The sequence below is a fragment of the Sus scrofa genome, chromosome 1 (genome assembly GCF_054392235.1).
Source record: "Sus scrofa isolate SSC_HxYL_T2T_F1_AM1 chromosome 1, Sscrofa_HxYL_maternal_Yorkshire_Landrace_v2.0, whole genome shotgun sequence".
Lineage (NCBI taxonomy): Eukaryota > Metazoa > Chordata > Mammalia > Artiodactyla > Suidae > Sus > Sus scrofa.
The window spans coordinates 118578844-118593695 of record NC_139383.1 but is presented as its reverse complement, the minus strand read 5'-3'; the positions used below and the strand labels follow the sequence as shown (position 1 = coordinate 118593695).

At 46.9% G+C, this 14852-nt stretch overlaps 1 protein-coding gene across 24 annotated transcripts in view; it reads left to right on the top strand.

The window, feature by feature from the left end:
- TLN2 (talin 2) overlaps positions 1 to 14852 on the top strand; it is a 471505-nt gene that overhangs the window by 414819 nt on the left and 41834 nt on the right. For 22 of the 24 annotated variants that reach the window (XM_084967307.1, XM_084967304.1, XM_021094340.2 and 19 more), the window contains 3 exons: positions 6001 to 6147; positions 11274 to 11440; positions 12547 to 12730. In XM_084967307.1, coding sequence (XP_084823433.1) covers positions 6001 to 6147; positions 11274 to 11440; positions 12547 to 12730 — 498 coding nt within the window. The remainder of the gene's footprint in view (positions 1 to 6000; positions 6148 to 11273; positions 11441 to 12546; positions 12731 to 14852) is intronic. The other 2 variants (XM_084967302.1, XM_021094327.2) reach the window with 1 other exon arrangement.

Below are 14852 nucleotides of genomic sequence, written 5' to 3'. Positions count from 1 at the left end.
CACTACAGAAATGAAGACCCAAACAAAATCACTTTCTAACGTATGTTGTAACAATGCATGTAAGCGGGAGTATCATATATATGTACTTGTTACATATATATCCAGCATGGGATGACTGCGGTTTCTAACAGTGCCTGCATTTTGAGATTTTAGGATGATTGAATATTTAAGTTGCGGCATGAATAATTCTATTGGCAGTGAGTCTGTTTAGTCACTCCCAGGAAAGAAAAAGCATCAGAAACCTGCATCAGGATCCTGTTGCTTGTTTACACAGGGCCCATCTCTTTTTTTAAAGCAGACTCCCTGTGTTAGTAAGATCATCTGGATGTATCATTCATTTAACATGTAATTTTGAATTTCATAAACAAGTGTTAAGAGACTTTGTGTTAGCATAAGGAAAAGCGTGGTTGGGCAAAAGGAAGAAGTGTTTGGCTTTTTGAGAGGATTGAAAACTAAGAGACTGTGACTGTGAGAGAGGTTCGTATAGCTGTCTCCAGAAATCTTGAAGAACAGGATCGACATGCATCTTCCTTGCTTGGTTTCACTACCGACCTGCTTACTGAGCGAAGACCCAGTGATCTCTGGAGTCCTTTCCACCTCTGAGTTCTAATGAGCTGGCCTACCCCATGTGCCCATGTGGGAAACAAGCACTTTTCTCATTGCAAGCCAGAGCATTGAAGCAAAATACAAAAGAAATGCCAAAGCATCCAGGAAAGAAAATGTTTTAGTAAAAGCACAACGGGAAGTGACTTTAGGTACTGGCCCTGCGTTTGCAGCAGCTGACATTTCCATTAAGGTTTTGCCTTTTCACCGTTATGTCTTGAGATATGTTTTACATTCCAGACACCCAAGCAGTGTGACCTGGAGTGAAAAGGGGCAGAGAGAATATAAAATTACCAGGGGCTTGCTAAGGAAAATTCTTTGTGTGCATTTGCCAGACAGATATTTAGGGGAAAACTGAGAAGGTTAGGAGATCCCTGAAGCAATGTAGTTTTTTATTCCTAGACTCTGGAATTATTTGTATACCCAAGAGGGCCCCACATCACAGCATGTGAAAATATTTGTATCCAGGGCAAATAAGAAGCTGCCCCTTCACTGCGGTCCCGCAGTCTGCTGTGCAGAGTCAGCGTTTTGGTCTTTTCCAGAATGCGACAATTACAGGAAAAGTCCTAGCTCTGCCCTCTCAACATCAAGCCAGGGCTTTATCTGCTAATTTTTCCATGGAAAATTCAAACTTTTCCTAACATCCCTGTGAAAACTTCTTTCTTCAGAGAAGTTAAAACCCCCCATCAGCTCTGTAATTTATGATGTTTCCTCTTTCCAAAAAAAAAAAAAAAAAAAAAAAAAAGATGAGAAAAATGTAGATCCCATGAGCCACAGGCTTCTCAATGAAAATGCTGGGGGAGAGGTTTGGTAACGACGGCACTGTCTCTGAGGACACATTGCCATAACCACTTGTAATGCTGCACGTCTTAAAAGCTGGCAGGAGCATTTGTCAAGAGCCTGTGGTGAGAACCACAGCCCTTTCCCCTGAAGAATTCTCTGAAACTTTCCACTCCGGGAAGCACACTTTCTGTAGGTGGGAGAGTGGCACCCTGCTTCTGCTGTGCACGCCAGTTTTTCCTGCCGTCCGTGTCTTCTAAGGAGAAACTGTAGTTTGTCAGATAACATCCAGTATTGCCTTTCCAACTTCTACAAACTCTCCCAGGCAAATTATATTTGACCTGGTTTCAGATGTAATTGATCGCAAAGCCTGAGAATAATCTGTACGTTTTGTTTAGTTTTAGGCGGTAATGATGATGGATCAGTGTTTCTTAGACCCTCTCCAGTTGAAATGAGATCCAGAACTTCATGAAGCCCAGGCTTCTAATTTCCCCCAAGGCACAAAACCAGGAGACAATCTTCTCCATTTTACTTTTGTTTGGGCAAGAAGGGGGAATTGAGGGTTTTTCTTGAGGTTCAAGTATTGCTTTACCCACGTTGCCGGTTAAAGGTCCAAGTTTTATGTCTTTGAGCAACATTCCTTTATAATAAACACTGGTGGTAAGTTGGATTGCTTGGAGGCGGGGGGTGGGGGTGGGGGCGGTGCGGGTCATATTTGCTGAGAAGTTCAGTGTTGCTTTGAGAAGCTTAGCGTTTTTCAAGCCCTTATCTGAAATGGTCTTAAAAATGCATTCCCTTTTAGGATGTTCCTCCAGCCAGTACAAAATGTTCTGTGAAATTGCAGCAGTGGAGAGCATGTTGATTCTCTTATCCTTCGCTGAAATGCCGTAGCTATCCCAGGTGCCCATGGAGGAGCGTAGAATTGGCGAGCTCTTTATCCAGCCCGTACCAGCACAGATGGTGTGCTGGGCGCCGTCCCATTTCCCTTGCAACTGCCATATGTGAGGCGAGAATCATTTGTCCTTCCCATCTCACTGAGCTGCAAACCACAGAGGCTCAGGGAGCCCTGTGACCGCATAGCTGCAACAGTGAGTGCTGAAGCCCCCTTTTTCATAACTTCTCGGGATAAGTGAGTGTTTCAAGAAAGAAAATAAGTGAACAAGTCAATATGAAGAAAAGTCAGGGTCAGGGTTTGAACCCCTGTTTGTTAGGCATCACAGCCCCTGCTCCTTCCCTTGCCCCAAGTGGCCTCTCTTCACTATAGTGAATGTTCACGTGGCACTTTCCGCTTGCTGAGGCTTTGCACGTGAACCTTCCATTTGATCATCTGCTCTGGGAAGTGGGCAGGGCAGGTCCTCTGCCGCAGTGAGGAGACAAAGTCCCCATGAGGTTCCCAGGCTCACCCAAAGAGTCTGGTGGCCGGGAGAGGGCAGAGCTGGAAGCAAGGTCCGTGATCCTTTCTGCTGCCCAGGTGGAAGAGGGCTGAGAGTAGGGGGTGAGGCTGGCATCCTGAGATCCTTTCCTTTTTGTTGCATTCAGCCCTCTGAGCCTGTGAAAATCTCTGTGAGGCCTATTTCACAACTTGTCCTTCATAATACTGTGTCTCTCCTGCACACTGTCCATATAGGATTGTGCAGCCAAGCCTGTAAGGGGTTTTTGCGGCCAGTCCTCAGTGGGGTTCTCCAGGCCCGTAGAAGATAGCTGTGTGACCCACAGACTTGGGCTCCAGGACCAAGCTCTGGGTTGACAAAACTCCAAAGCTTTGCAGCCATTGCCTCATTTTGGTCTCATCCCTCTGCTTTCTGGTGCTGATTTTCCTTGAGCTTCCTAACTGAAAGGAATTGTGTCCCTGATGACCACTCTGTCAGCTCCACGTTGCATTTACAGGATCCCTTGCTACATGCATGATGTCATCTCCAAGAAGGGGGCTGAGCATCAGGATGGTGAGGTGTTTCTATAGCCTAGCCTTCTGAGAGGGGGGCTGAGGGAGCATGAGAGTGTGGTTAGGATGTCTTCCCACAGTCTCTCCTGTCTTCTCATGTCAGGTTTGAGGACAGCTCAGGAGAGGGTTCCTTCTCCCTCCCACCCCAGGTGATTGGGGACTGATTTAGGAGGCCTGGCATTGTCCCAGGGCTCTGACATTTTGCAGACAGAAAGCTCAGGCTTAGCTCGGTGCAAAGAGCAGGATGGGTGTGCGGAGAAGGCCTGGGTCTTCTCCAGCCCCATGGTTTCACACCTTACTCTATAGAACCCCAACCCAGGAAGGTGGCCTGGAAGTCTTACTCAAGTTTCACTTTTTAAGCATAATTATTTCCGTAAAAACTGTTAGGAAAAGCTGCATGTACTCTTGAGTTGAACATATTCTGAGCCAAAATAGTAACCCACTAGGGGCCCCCAGTGTCTTACTCTGGGCCCCTGGGTGGATTTGTGCAGACCTCAGGCCAGGGAAGTGTCTGCCCTGCCTGCTGTGGTCAGGAAACTGCCAGAAAACTGTTCTGTTTTGCTTTTTCCATGGAACAAGATTCTCAACACTGTGCAACCGAAGCAAAATACAGAAATGAGTTGGGGGCCAAGGCTGTAACTGGCCTTCATAACCTCTTCTAGGGATCATTGAGTCTCATTGTTGACTTTTTGAGTCGAGGATATAAATTTTAACTCATAAAGGAAGAGTATAGTAATAACAAATTACTGTTTTAGATGTTGAGGTTCCATGAGAGATTTTGTTGGAGGCGTAGGGGGAGTGGTAAGAAAGGGTTCTGCTGCTGAATGGAAAAAAAATCAAATTAGGAAATCACCGATCTGATGACTAGAACACTGTGCTTGGGATTAAAGACTTGGATTCTCATTTGGCTTTGCCTAGAACCGGCTGCGTGATCTTGGGCCAAACGTATCACTTCTCTGGGCCTCAGTCTCTTCATCTGTAAAACGGGGAGGTTAACTCATAAGGGCTTTTTTATTGTGCAAGTCTATAAATGCGTCTTCCTCCATGTCCCCCTCACTTGACTTCCCATTAGCACTTTATCCTTTGGAGACCTGGCTCGTCCTGGGCAGCTGAGCTCTGGCCTTTGGATTCACTCTTACCTTTGTGTACTCAGGGTTACACTGCATGGCTCGGGAAAGCCTGGAGATCCAGGTTGAGTTTAAAGCTTTCCTGGGGCATCCCCCTGCTAAAGCTTGACCTGGTGTTTAAACCGGAAAACATGCCCAGCCATACACTCACATAGCATTGCCATTGCATGGGCTGAATTTGAGCCTCTGCCCTTCTCAGGGTTGACCTTGATGCCACACTAGTCCAGGTATGTTCTCAGAGCTTCTGGGTTTCACAGTCCTGGTGTGACACTCGGGTCGTTTTCCCTGTGGAGATGGTCAAGAAGAAGCCCTGCCAGTCATGAAGTTTTTGTAGTCCCTTCTCGTGTAGATTAGAAGACACCCCCAGAGAGCAGAAGCTCAACTTTCTGGGTCAGGAGAACTTTTTTACCAAATAGATTTAAACATTCTTTGGGCCTCAAAGGGTTAGGGGGGTAACCTTTTTCCCTGAAAGCCATGTGCCCTGTGCATTTCAGTCATAGACTGAGCATTGCAGCCCCCTCCCTCCCTAGAATCACCTTCCCTTAAACACTGACTCATGGGATGGTGTTAGAAGATTCCCAGGCATGTGAAGTCCCAGGTTTTATTCACAAAACCTGGACACTCTTAGTAACTTCTTGAGAGATGCTGGGAGGATAAGCATACAGTTTCTAGCTATTATGGATTCTTGAAAATAACACTTAGAGCTGTTTTGTTTTGTATTTAGTTGCTTACCTGGGCTGTATTGATCAGACAAAAATGAAAATTGATGTAGAACAAAACCTGAAGAATGCAGACTTTGGGAGGTGGAAGTAGAATTTATTACACCATTAAAAGATGCTGACAGCTTATCCATAGTGGAGCCCATTTGGCCTCTTTTAGGCAAAGTACCTTTTATAATCACACAACCCAGGGGTCATTGAAAGAATGCATGCCTGCTGAGCCCACAGCTCTAAAAATTTACCTTTTTAAGAAAACCGCAAACTGGCTTGTTAGAAAGGAAGCCTAGGCCCAGCATGGTTGCTCCCGCTACAGGTAGCTGAGGAAGGAGGCGTTCTGGTTGGTAAACAGCAATTTTGCAAAGAATCTGAACACTTTAAAATATGCTTTATGCTAAAGCAATATATTCTGAACTTCTAATTACCCTCTAGGGCTTTTGTGAGGAGTCAATGAAATTAAATGCCTTACCTGCTTAGAAGAGGCCGTGACACACAGTGGGGGCTCAATAAACGCTTGTTGAATGAATAACCACACAGAATCCCTCTCATTAACATTCTTATCTGGTGACTCAGCATACAGATAAGCAATACACCAGAAAAGGTAGCAAATATTATTAAGTTTGCTGACTGGGGACTGTGGGCATTTTACAGTCTCTAAAAAGGAAAGCAAAATCAACCAAATTCCGTAGTGCACCAAACACAGCCTTCTAACAGCAGTGGAATTTTCCTAGCCAGGCTCCCCTAGGATGTAGGAGAAATTTTCCACATGGGGAAGACCTCCATGGCAGGGCTGTCATGCTTCTCCTTCCCCACCCTCAACTTGCCTCTGCAGATCGGCTTCCAGATTCGCACTCGGGTGCAGGACCTGGGCCACGGCTGCATCTTCCTGGTGCAGAAGGCGGGCGCCCTCCAGGTGTGCCCCACAGACAGCTACACCAAGAGGGAACTGATCGAGTGTGCCCGCGCTGTCACCGAGAAGGTAAGGGGCAGCCTGCAGGACAGGTGGGCACGGTGACCTGCTGTGATAGACCAGGAAACTCAGCCAAAAGCCATGTAGCCAGCTCAGGTCTGGTGGTCTTCCCACCCACCCAGGGTCTCCCCAGGGCCAGGGTGCATCAGGGGGTGGGGGTGATCCATGGTCCTGAGAAACTGGGCATGAGAAAGACTGTCCCACAGAGGTCAGGGCCCCAGGGTCACCTTGGAGGGCTCACCTGTGACAGACTGGATGGGCGGTATCCAAGTCACAGTCAGCACCTGGAGCCCCTCCCTGCAGCCTCTCTGTGTACTTTTACCGGCAGGCTCCCTTCCCAGGGAGACTCCCGGTACTGGGGGCTGAGGAAGAAGGACCTTTATTTCCTTTGTGTAACCTTTCCATTTCCAGATGAGACAGTGCAGCGGGGAGGGTTAAGCACCCACCAACGTCGTCGCATTGCACCTTGGTTGGGAGGGCAGGAGCCTGCAGGATCTTTCCTGACTGGGCAGCTGTTTGTAGGGAGAATCCCATAGCCTAGTGCATGGGACGCTAGCTGGGCTACTTGGCCCGGCTAAGCCCCAACTTCCTCATCTGTAAAGTGAGGATGAAGAATCCTCGGCCCATGGGGTATGAAGATTCCATGCAGGAATGGGTGTCTAAGAGCTAGGCACGGTGCCAAGTGCATGTTCTATGTTTAATCAGTGCTAGCTGCTGTTCCCTGTCCCCCAACACTACCTTCTCTCAGTAAGTTTTTCCTGGTTCACAGCACCCTGTTCTGAATATCCCTTCCATCGCAGTCCCAGTAGCTCCTTGACTCTCCCACAGTTTGCTGATGGTTTGCCTGACTTATTTCTCTTGAGTCATTTTTCAAGGCAGCTGCCGTGCAGGCCACTTGGGGTTCAGGCTACAGCACCCATGCTTTGCTGGAATTCTCTTTCCTTCATTTGGGTCATAGGACAGAGGGCTCTGCATTGTTGGGAAGCTTGGCAGCAGGATTTGATGGACATGGGTGGGGGGCCCTCCTCCGAAGGTGCCAGTACAGAGGCTGCTCTATACATGGCCCCTTGCCACAGCCAAGCATCCATCTGGCTGTCTCCCGCAGCCCGCATGACCGTCCAGGCCTCCCTGGACTTCTTAGAATGAGGAAATAAATCTCTCAGCTGGAGGAAGGCATTCTCTCTCCTTTCAATGCCTTTCCTTGTTGTTGGAGTTCTCATACCAAGTTCTCCCTTAGAAGACCTTGAAACAGAAAGCACAAGGGAGGGGAGGAGGGGTCCAGGCCGCGTGGCATTGGTAGCCTGGCCCAGCAGCATGGTCTTCTTGAGCTGGCCTCCTTCCTGCTTCTCCCAGCTGGGGATCCCTGACTCAGGACACTGGGAGGAGGATCAGAGGCAGGGGGTCCGCTCATTCAGAGCATCTAGGCATTGGAGCAGTTGCCTGCCCTCCCATCTCCACCTGGCATCGTTCTTACCTGTCTAGGTGTGTCTTTGTGATCCCCCCCCCCCACCAGCCACCATGAGGACAGACTCATAAGGGGAAGCGAGGGGCTGATATGGCATATGGCAGGAATGTGGGGGGAGGCCTGGAGCTGGGACCTGGCTGTGAAGGGAGCTCACTTCCGCACAGCCAGAGCAGAGGCATACCCAGGGGCGTGGTGGGTCTGGTTTGCCTTGTAGGAAAGTGTCTCTAGGAACAGGAGGGTGTACTGGAGGGGTGACAGTTGCCGGCAGAGGGTTTCTGGCGTGGAAGACTCTGGAATGAACACCTTAGCCAACCTGTTGGTGGCAGGTGATGGCTTGAGATGGCAGGTGGGGTGGAGAGGTGACATGAGGGGACCCTCCCTGGCCTCCAGCCCCTCTGGGGTCCACTATGAAAAGTTTCTAGTCAAGAGGCAGCCAAGGGAAGGAATGATGAGTGAGAAGCCCATCAGGAGGGACAGAAACAGCCATCGCTTTCACAGAAGCCTCATCCTTATCCCCCTTTGTAGCTTCTGAAACATAACTCAATAAAGAGTAGCATCTGCCCTCCACGAAACACTTCTTACATGCTACGCACTGTACATACATACTCGCCCAGTGAGTCCTCCCATAGCTCCCTTTTCCAGATGAGGAAACAGAGACTTAGATAAGACAGCCTACCCAAGGTTGTGTTGTCGCCAGCAAATGGCACTGCTCTTATTCAGAGAGGCTGCGGCCTCCAGACGGTGCTGCTTTGACTCTCAGAGAGAAAATTCATGGTTCTGATTTGTTTTTTGGTTTTTTTTTTTTTTCACTTTTTGATTTCCAGATTTATTGAGATGTAATTGACATATGGCACTTTATAAGTTTAGCTTGCGTGGCATCATTTCTTCGTACATCTGTTATGAAATGATTATCATAAGTTTAGTTACTACCCATCATCTCATATGAATACAAAAAGTATGTTTGTCTGTATATTTGTTCCCTTGTAATGAGAGCTCTTTGAAATTTTAACAACTTTCACATGGATCACAAAGCGGTGCCTACTAGAGTCATCATCTTAGGCATTATACTGGGACTTAGCTTAAAGCTAGAAGTTTGTGCCTTTTGACCACCTTCCTCCAATCTCACCACCACCCCACCCCCTGCCATAACCACAAATCTGATCTCCCTTTCTATGAGTTTGGCTGGTTTTTTGCTTTAATTTTTATTCCGTTTATTTAAACTAAAAACAAAAACAGTTCACCCATTTTTTCCTACCCCTCATCCCCAGCCTCTTGGCAACCACCAATCTGTTCTCTGTATTTATGAGCTTGATACTTGGTTTTAAGATTCCACTGTTAGATCATGCATTATTTGTCTTTTTCTGACTTATTTCACTTAGCATGGTGCCTTTGATGTCCGTTCATGTTTTTGAAAATGGCAAGATTTAATTCTTACTTCTGGTTGAATAATATTCTATTGTATATATATACCACATTTTCTTTATCCACTTATCCATCAATAGACACTTGGGTTTTTTCCCAGGTCTTGGCTATTATAAATAGTGCTGCAGTGAACATAGGGGTTATATTATCTTTTTGAGTTAGTGTTTTCACTGTCTTTGACTAAATACCCAGAAGTGGAACTGTTGGATCACACAGTAGTTTTATGTTTAATGTTTGAGGAACCTTCATGTTGTCCTTCATATGGGGCTGTACCAATTTATATTTCCACCAAAGATGGGTAAGTGTTGCCTTTCCTCTACAACTCTGCCAACACTTGTTGCTTCTTGTCATTTTGATGACAAACATTCTGACAGATATGAAGTGATAATTCATTGTGGTTTTGATTTGTTTTCCTTGATAATTACATGGAGCATCTTTCCATGTGCCTGTTGGCCGTCTGTATGTCTTTTTTGGGGAAATGTCCATTCAGGTCCTCTGCCCATTTTAAAAATCAGACTTTTTTTTTTTTTTTTTTGCCATTGAGTTGTATGAGTTCTTTATATTTTTATCAGACACATGATTTGCAAATATTTTTTCCCATTCAGTAAATTGCCTTTTCATTTTGTTGGTGGTTTCCTTTACTGTGCAGAAGCTTTTTAGTTTGATAGAGTCCCATTTGTTTATTTTTGCTTTTATTGCTTGGGCTTTTGGTGTCAGATTCATTGCCAAGACCTATTTCAAGGAAGTCACCACCAGTATTTTCTTCTAGGAGTTCTGTGGTTTCTGGTCTTATATTTAATCCATTTTGAGTTAATCTTTGTGCATGGTATAAGATAGTGGTCCAGTTTGATTCTGCTGCTTGTGGCTGTCCAGTTTTCTCAACACCATTTATTGAACACACTGTTACTTCCCAGTTGCATATTCTTGGCTTCTTTATTATAAATTACTTCACTAGATATCCATGGGTCTGTTTCTGGGCTCTTTATTCCATCTATGTGTCCATTTTTATGCCATTACCGTACTGTTGTAATTACTCTGGTTTTGTGATATGTTGGAAATCAGAAAGCATGATGCTCTAGTTTTGTTCTTCTTCCTCAAGATTGCTTTGGCTAATTGGAATCATTTATGGTTCCACACATATTTTAGGATTGTTTGTTCTATTTCTGTAAAAATATTCCATTGGAATTGTGATAAGAATTGCATTGAGTTGTATATTGATTTGGGTAGTATGGATATTTTAACAATATTCTTTTAATCCATGAGCACAGACTATCTTTTCTTTGTGTCTTGAATTTCTTTGATGTCTCGTAGTTTTCAAGATACAGGTCTTTCACCTCCTTGTTAAATTTATTCCTAGGTATTCTATTCTTTTTTGATGCAATTGCAGATTGGATTGTTTTCTTGATTTCGCTTTCTAATAGTTCATTATTAGTATTTAGAAATGCAATAGATTTTTCTATACTGATTTTTGTATCCTGCAGATTTGCTGAATTCATTGATTAGTTCAAACAGTTTTTTTAATGGAGTCATGAAGGTTTTCTATATATAAAATGTCATCTGCCAATAGTGACAGTTTTACTTCTTCCTTTCCAATTTGGATGCCTTTTATTTCTTGTCTCATTGCTCTAGCTAGGACTTCCAATACTAGATTGAATTAAGTGGTGATGGTAGTTTCTTTGTCTTATTCCCAATCTTAGAAGAAAATACTTTTGCTTTTCACCTTTGAGTATGATATTAGCCATGGGCTTGTTTTATGTGGCCTTTATTATATTGATGTGTGTTCTCGCTCTACATACTTTGTTGACATTTTTATCATAAATGGATGTTGAATTTTGTCCAATGCTTTTTCTGCATTCATTGAGGTGACCATATGATTTTTACCCTTCATTTTGTAAATATGGTGTGTCACAATGACTGATAGGTGGATATTGAACCATCCTTGCATCCCTGGAATAAATCCCACTTGACTATGGTGTGTGATACTTTTATTGTTTTGTTGAATTCAGTTTGAGGATTTTTGCACCTTGTTCATCAGAGATATTGGCGTATACTTTTCTTGTGGCATCCTGGCCTGGTTTTGGTATCAGAGTAAAGTTGGGCTCAAAATGAGTTTGGAAGAATTTCCTCCTCTTCTGTTTCTTGAACATTGTTTGCAGTGTTTGTTTTTGTTTTTTGTTTTAGTCTGAAAACCTTTGGGTTATATTTTCTCCATCTTCCACACCCTCTGACATTTCCTCTCTGCCTACAGGTGTCCTTGGTGCTATCAGCTCTCCAGGCTGGGAACAAAGGGACCCAGGCATGTATCACAGCTGCCACTGCCGTGTCTGGGATCATTGCCGACCTGGACACCACCATCATGTTTGCAACTGCAGGGACCCTTAACGCAGAGAACAATGAGACCTTTGCAGACCACAGGTGTGTGAATGAAGGCTGTCCTGTGGGCTTCTGAATGGAGAGAGGTTCAGTATGGCCTGGTGAACTTTGGAGATTTCAACAGGATGCTCAAGTGGGGGTGGGGGCGGTGAACCATGTAATCAAAAGAAATGCCCTTTGTCAGTTGTAAACAGAGTCATGTTCTGGCTTTGCCTTTCACAGCTTAAATCAAGTCTGCTCCAGCAGAGGATAGCTTTTTGGTCATTTTGCTTTCTAAGCTAAAAAGCTGTGCCTCTGATTTTCTCACCATCTCCAGTGGGACTGGGAGTGGCTGGGGCAGGCATTTAGCTCTTAGCCAAATGGAGTGAAGTTCTGAACCTGCTGTCTTCCTGGGGATGACTCTTCAGACTCTGCTTCAGAGGCTGGTGCCAGGGCCTTTGTTTATGCTGGAGGCTCCCCACCCTCACCCGTATCCTCACATGTCCAGCCCTTCTCTTCCTCTCTCTTCTGCCCCAGGACTGGGCTGGGGAAGAGATTCTCAGTGCTCTGTCACCCCTTCCAGAACTCAGTCCCTTGGGCTCTGACGTCCAGGGAAAGATCCCCTGACTCAGAGTTCCCTGTAGCTATGAAATATTTTCAGGGATAGTAGGAACAACAGGAAGGAAGCTACAGGGCTGGGGGGAGGGGACCACCCTAATGACCCTGAATCTTTTTTTTTTTTTAGGGCTACACCCAAGGCATGTAGAATTTCCCAGGCTAGGAGTTGAATCAGAGCTACAGCTGCTGACCTACATCACAGCCACAGCAACACCAGATCCTTAACCCACTGAGCGAGGCAAGGGATCAAATCCACCTCCTTGTGGATATTAGCGGAATTCGTTTCCACTGTGCTGCAAGGGGAACTCCTGAATCTTTAATTGAAGCTTTACTATTACTGGACAGTCTGAATTCTGAGCTGACTTCCCCTTCCTCTCTCCTAATCCTACATGGAAGATGAGAGCCTCCTATTAAGGAGGGCAAATACATCACCTATCTTCTTCAACACCTTTTAACAAAAGCCCCATGGGAGCGTTTCATTTCTTCCTAACTCCCAGTGACCAAGCTCTGCCCTTGTCTCTCCCCCTAACCCACCCTCCCCACCTCCTCAGGGAGAACATTCTGAAGACAGCCAAGGCCTTGGTGGAAGACACGAAGTTGCTGGTGTCGGGGGCTGCATCCACTCCAGACAAGCTGGCCCAGGCGGCCCAGTCCTCAGCAGCCACCATCACTCAGCTCGCCGAGGTGGTCAAGCTGGGGGCCGCCAGCCTCGGCTCTGATGACCCTGAGACCCAGGTAGGTTTGGGTGGGCCTCATGTTCCCCCAAACAGTGTGCACCAGGCCTCAGAAGAAATCAAAGGCAAAATAGGAACTTTGGGAGTAAACACTACGTACATGAAGGTGTGCACGGTTTGCAGATTGGGGGCAAGATAGTGGCATGGACTGTGGTATGGCCATGGCGATGGAAATGAGCCAGCAGATTTGAGAGGACTCTTTATAGACTCAGGCAGGCATGGTGAACATGGATGCAGTGAGTGTTTGGAGGTAAGGGAGACAGCAGAGTGCAGGATGTTGGCACATTCAGGCTAGAGCATTGAACAGACCGTGGCTCCATGTACCCAGCCAGCGCTCCCTGGAGGGAGGGCTGGCTTGGGCAGAGGTGAAGGTGAATTGGGTTTGGAGAGTGTTGATTTGGAAGTTCCAGAGAGACATGCAGGCAGAACTGGTGGGTGGGCTTGAGCCTGCCTGGGTTTGGGGATGTGGGTGCAGGGGTTGATGGCAGATGGTGACTGGAACCACAGGGGAGGAGGAGGAAAAGGGGGTCAAGGCAGCGCTGATGCCCACCATTTAGGACCATCTTAAGGAGAAAGAGATGCCTAAGGAGACCAAGAAGCAGCAGGAGCTGGTAGGAGAATCAGGGGGCTTGATGTTAAGAGGAGGGAGTGTTTCAGCCCACCAGAGACACCCCCGAGAAGGTGACAAAGACCAAGGTCTGAGGGCCAGTATCCAGCCCCAGGACCTTAAAGGGCAGAGGCCACCCAGTCAAGGCTGTTCGTGAGCAGTGGCCAGATGGAGTAAAGGGAGGAAGGCAGCGTGCATAGGCGTCCACTTGAGAAGCTTGGCTCCCGAGGGGATGATAGAGAGGAACTGAGGGGCAGGGGAGGGCTGCAAGCTCTGCAATTCCTCTGCTTTGGATTTAGCATCTTCACGGATGTTATATGCGTGGTCCTTGGCCCCCCAGCCTAGACTGTCAGCTCCCCAAGGACAGGAACTGTGGTTTATTGGTCTTTGACACCTACTCATATAGCACAGCTCCCAACAAAGTAGTTGAGCCCTTGAACTAACAGCGAAGCCTGGCCATCGTTAGTGGATTCCACACATTCCTGAGTGCCAAACCTAAAAATCCCTCTATTCTGTCCACCCAGCACCAGAAGGTGGTGAACAGTTTCTACTGCTTAAACCACAGTCAGTAAACGAGCCTATTAAGCCCATTCGGACAACATGGGAGAAAGAACCCCTGCTGTAGCACCCAGTTGACGACAGCAGCTGTTCTGGTGAACACCAGGCCACCAGCTTTGCTCCCACACAGCTTGACCCTCCCCTTCCTGACATCCCCCAGTGGAGTGAAGCTCCGTGAGGAAACATTTCAGGAGTTGACTTTTTACTTCTCTGCTGCCTTCTCTTTAATAACATCAGAGCTCAGATTGGCTGCCCCCTGGAATTCCACAAATTCACAGAAGTCTCTCCCTGGGTATTGTGCTTACCCCCATGGAGGAAGGAAGAGCCAGAGAATGCATCAGTGGGGTTGGAACCCACACTCTTCCTGAGCCTGGCCCAACTTCAGGAGGAGTGAATCGGCTGGGAGGAGTTACATCTCTGACACAGAGAAATGTACCGAATTGCCTAGAGTTTTAAATCCAGGTGGTCTCCATGTCCTAGAGCCCAGTTTCTTTTGAGACTGTCCATGGAAAATGTCCCCCCAGAAAAGAAAAGTGTGCCCACTCGATGGTCGCCGTGCAGTGACACAGGATGGGACAGTGTATGCCAGATGTCCGCAGCACAACTGCCCCTCCCTGTGTGGTCCCCACCATCAGCCCCTCCTCACCAGACCTGTGGTTTCAGAGGTTGGCAGAGGTCCCCTGCGCCCTGTGGGAGAGAAGTCACAGGATGGAGATGGAGAAGGTGAGAGGCTGGGCAGTCGAGGTGTGGCTTTGCAGGTTCTGGGACATCTGAATTTCTAAGATGTTTTCACATCCCTTGTCTGGTTCATCCTTTCAGCGGTAGGGCTGGTGCTGCTGACCCTGATGGTAGATGAGAAGCCGAGGCCACAGAGCGTAATACAGTGTGGAGGTGACCACCCTGGCCCCTGCCATTCCCAGGCGCTAGCAGTGTGGACATGAGCACCATCATTCCTGCT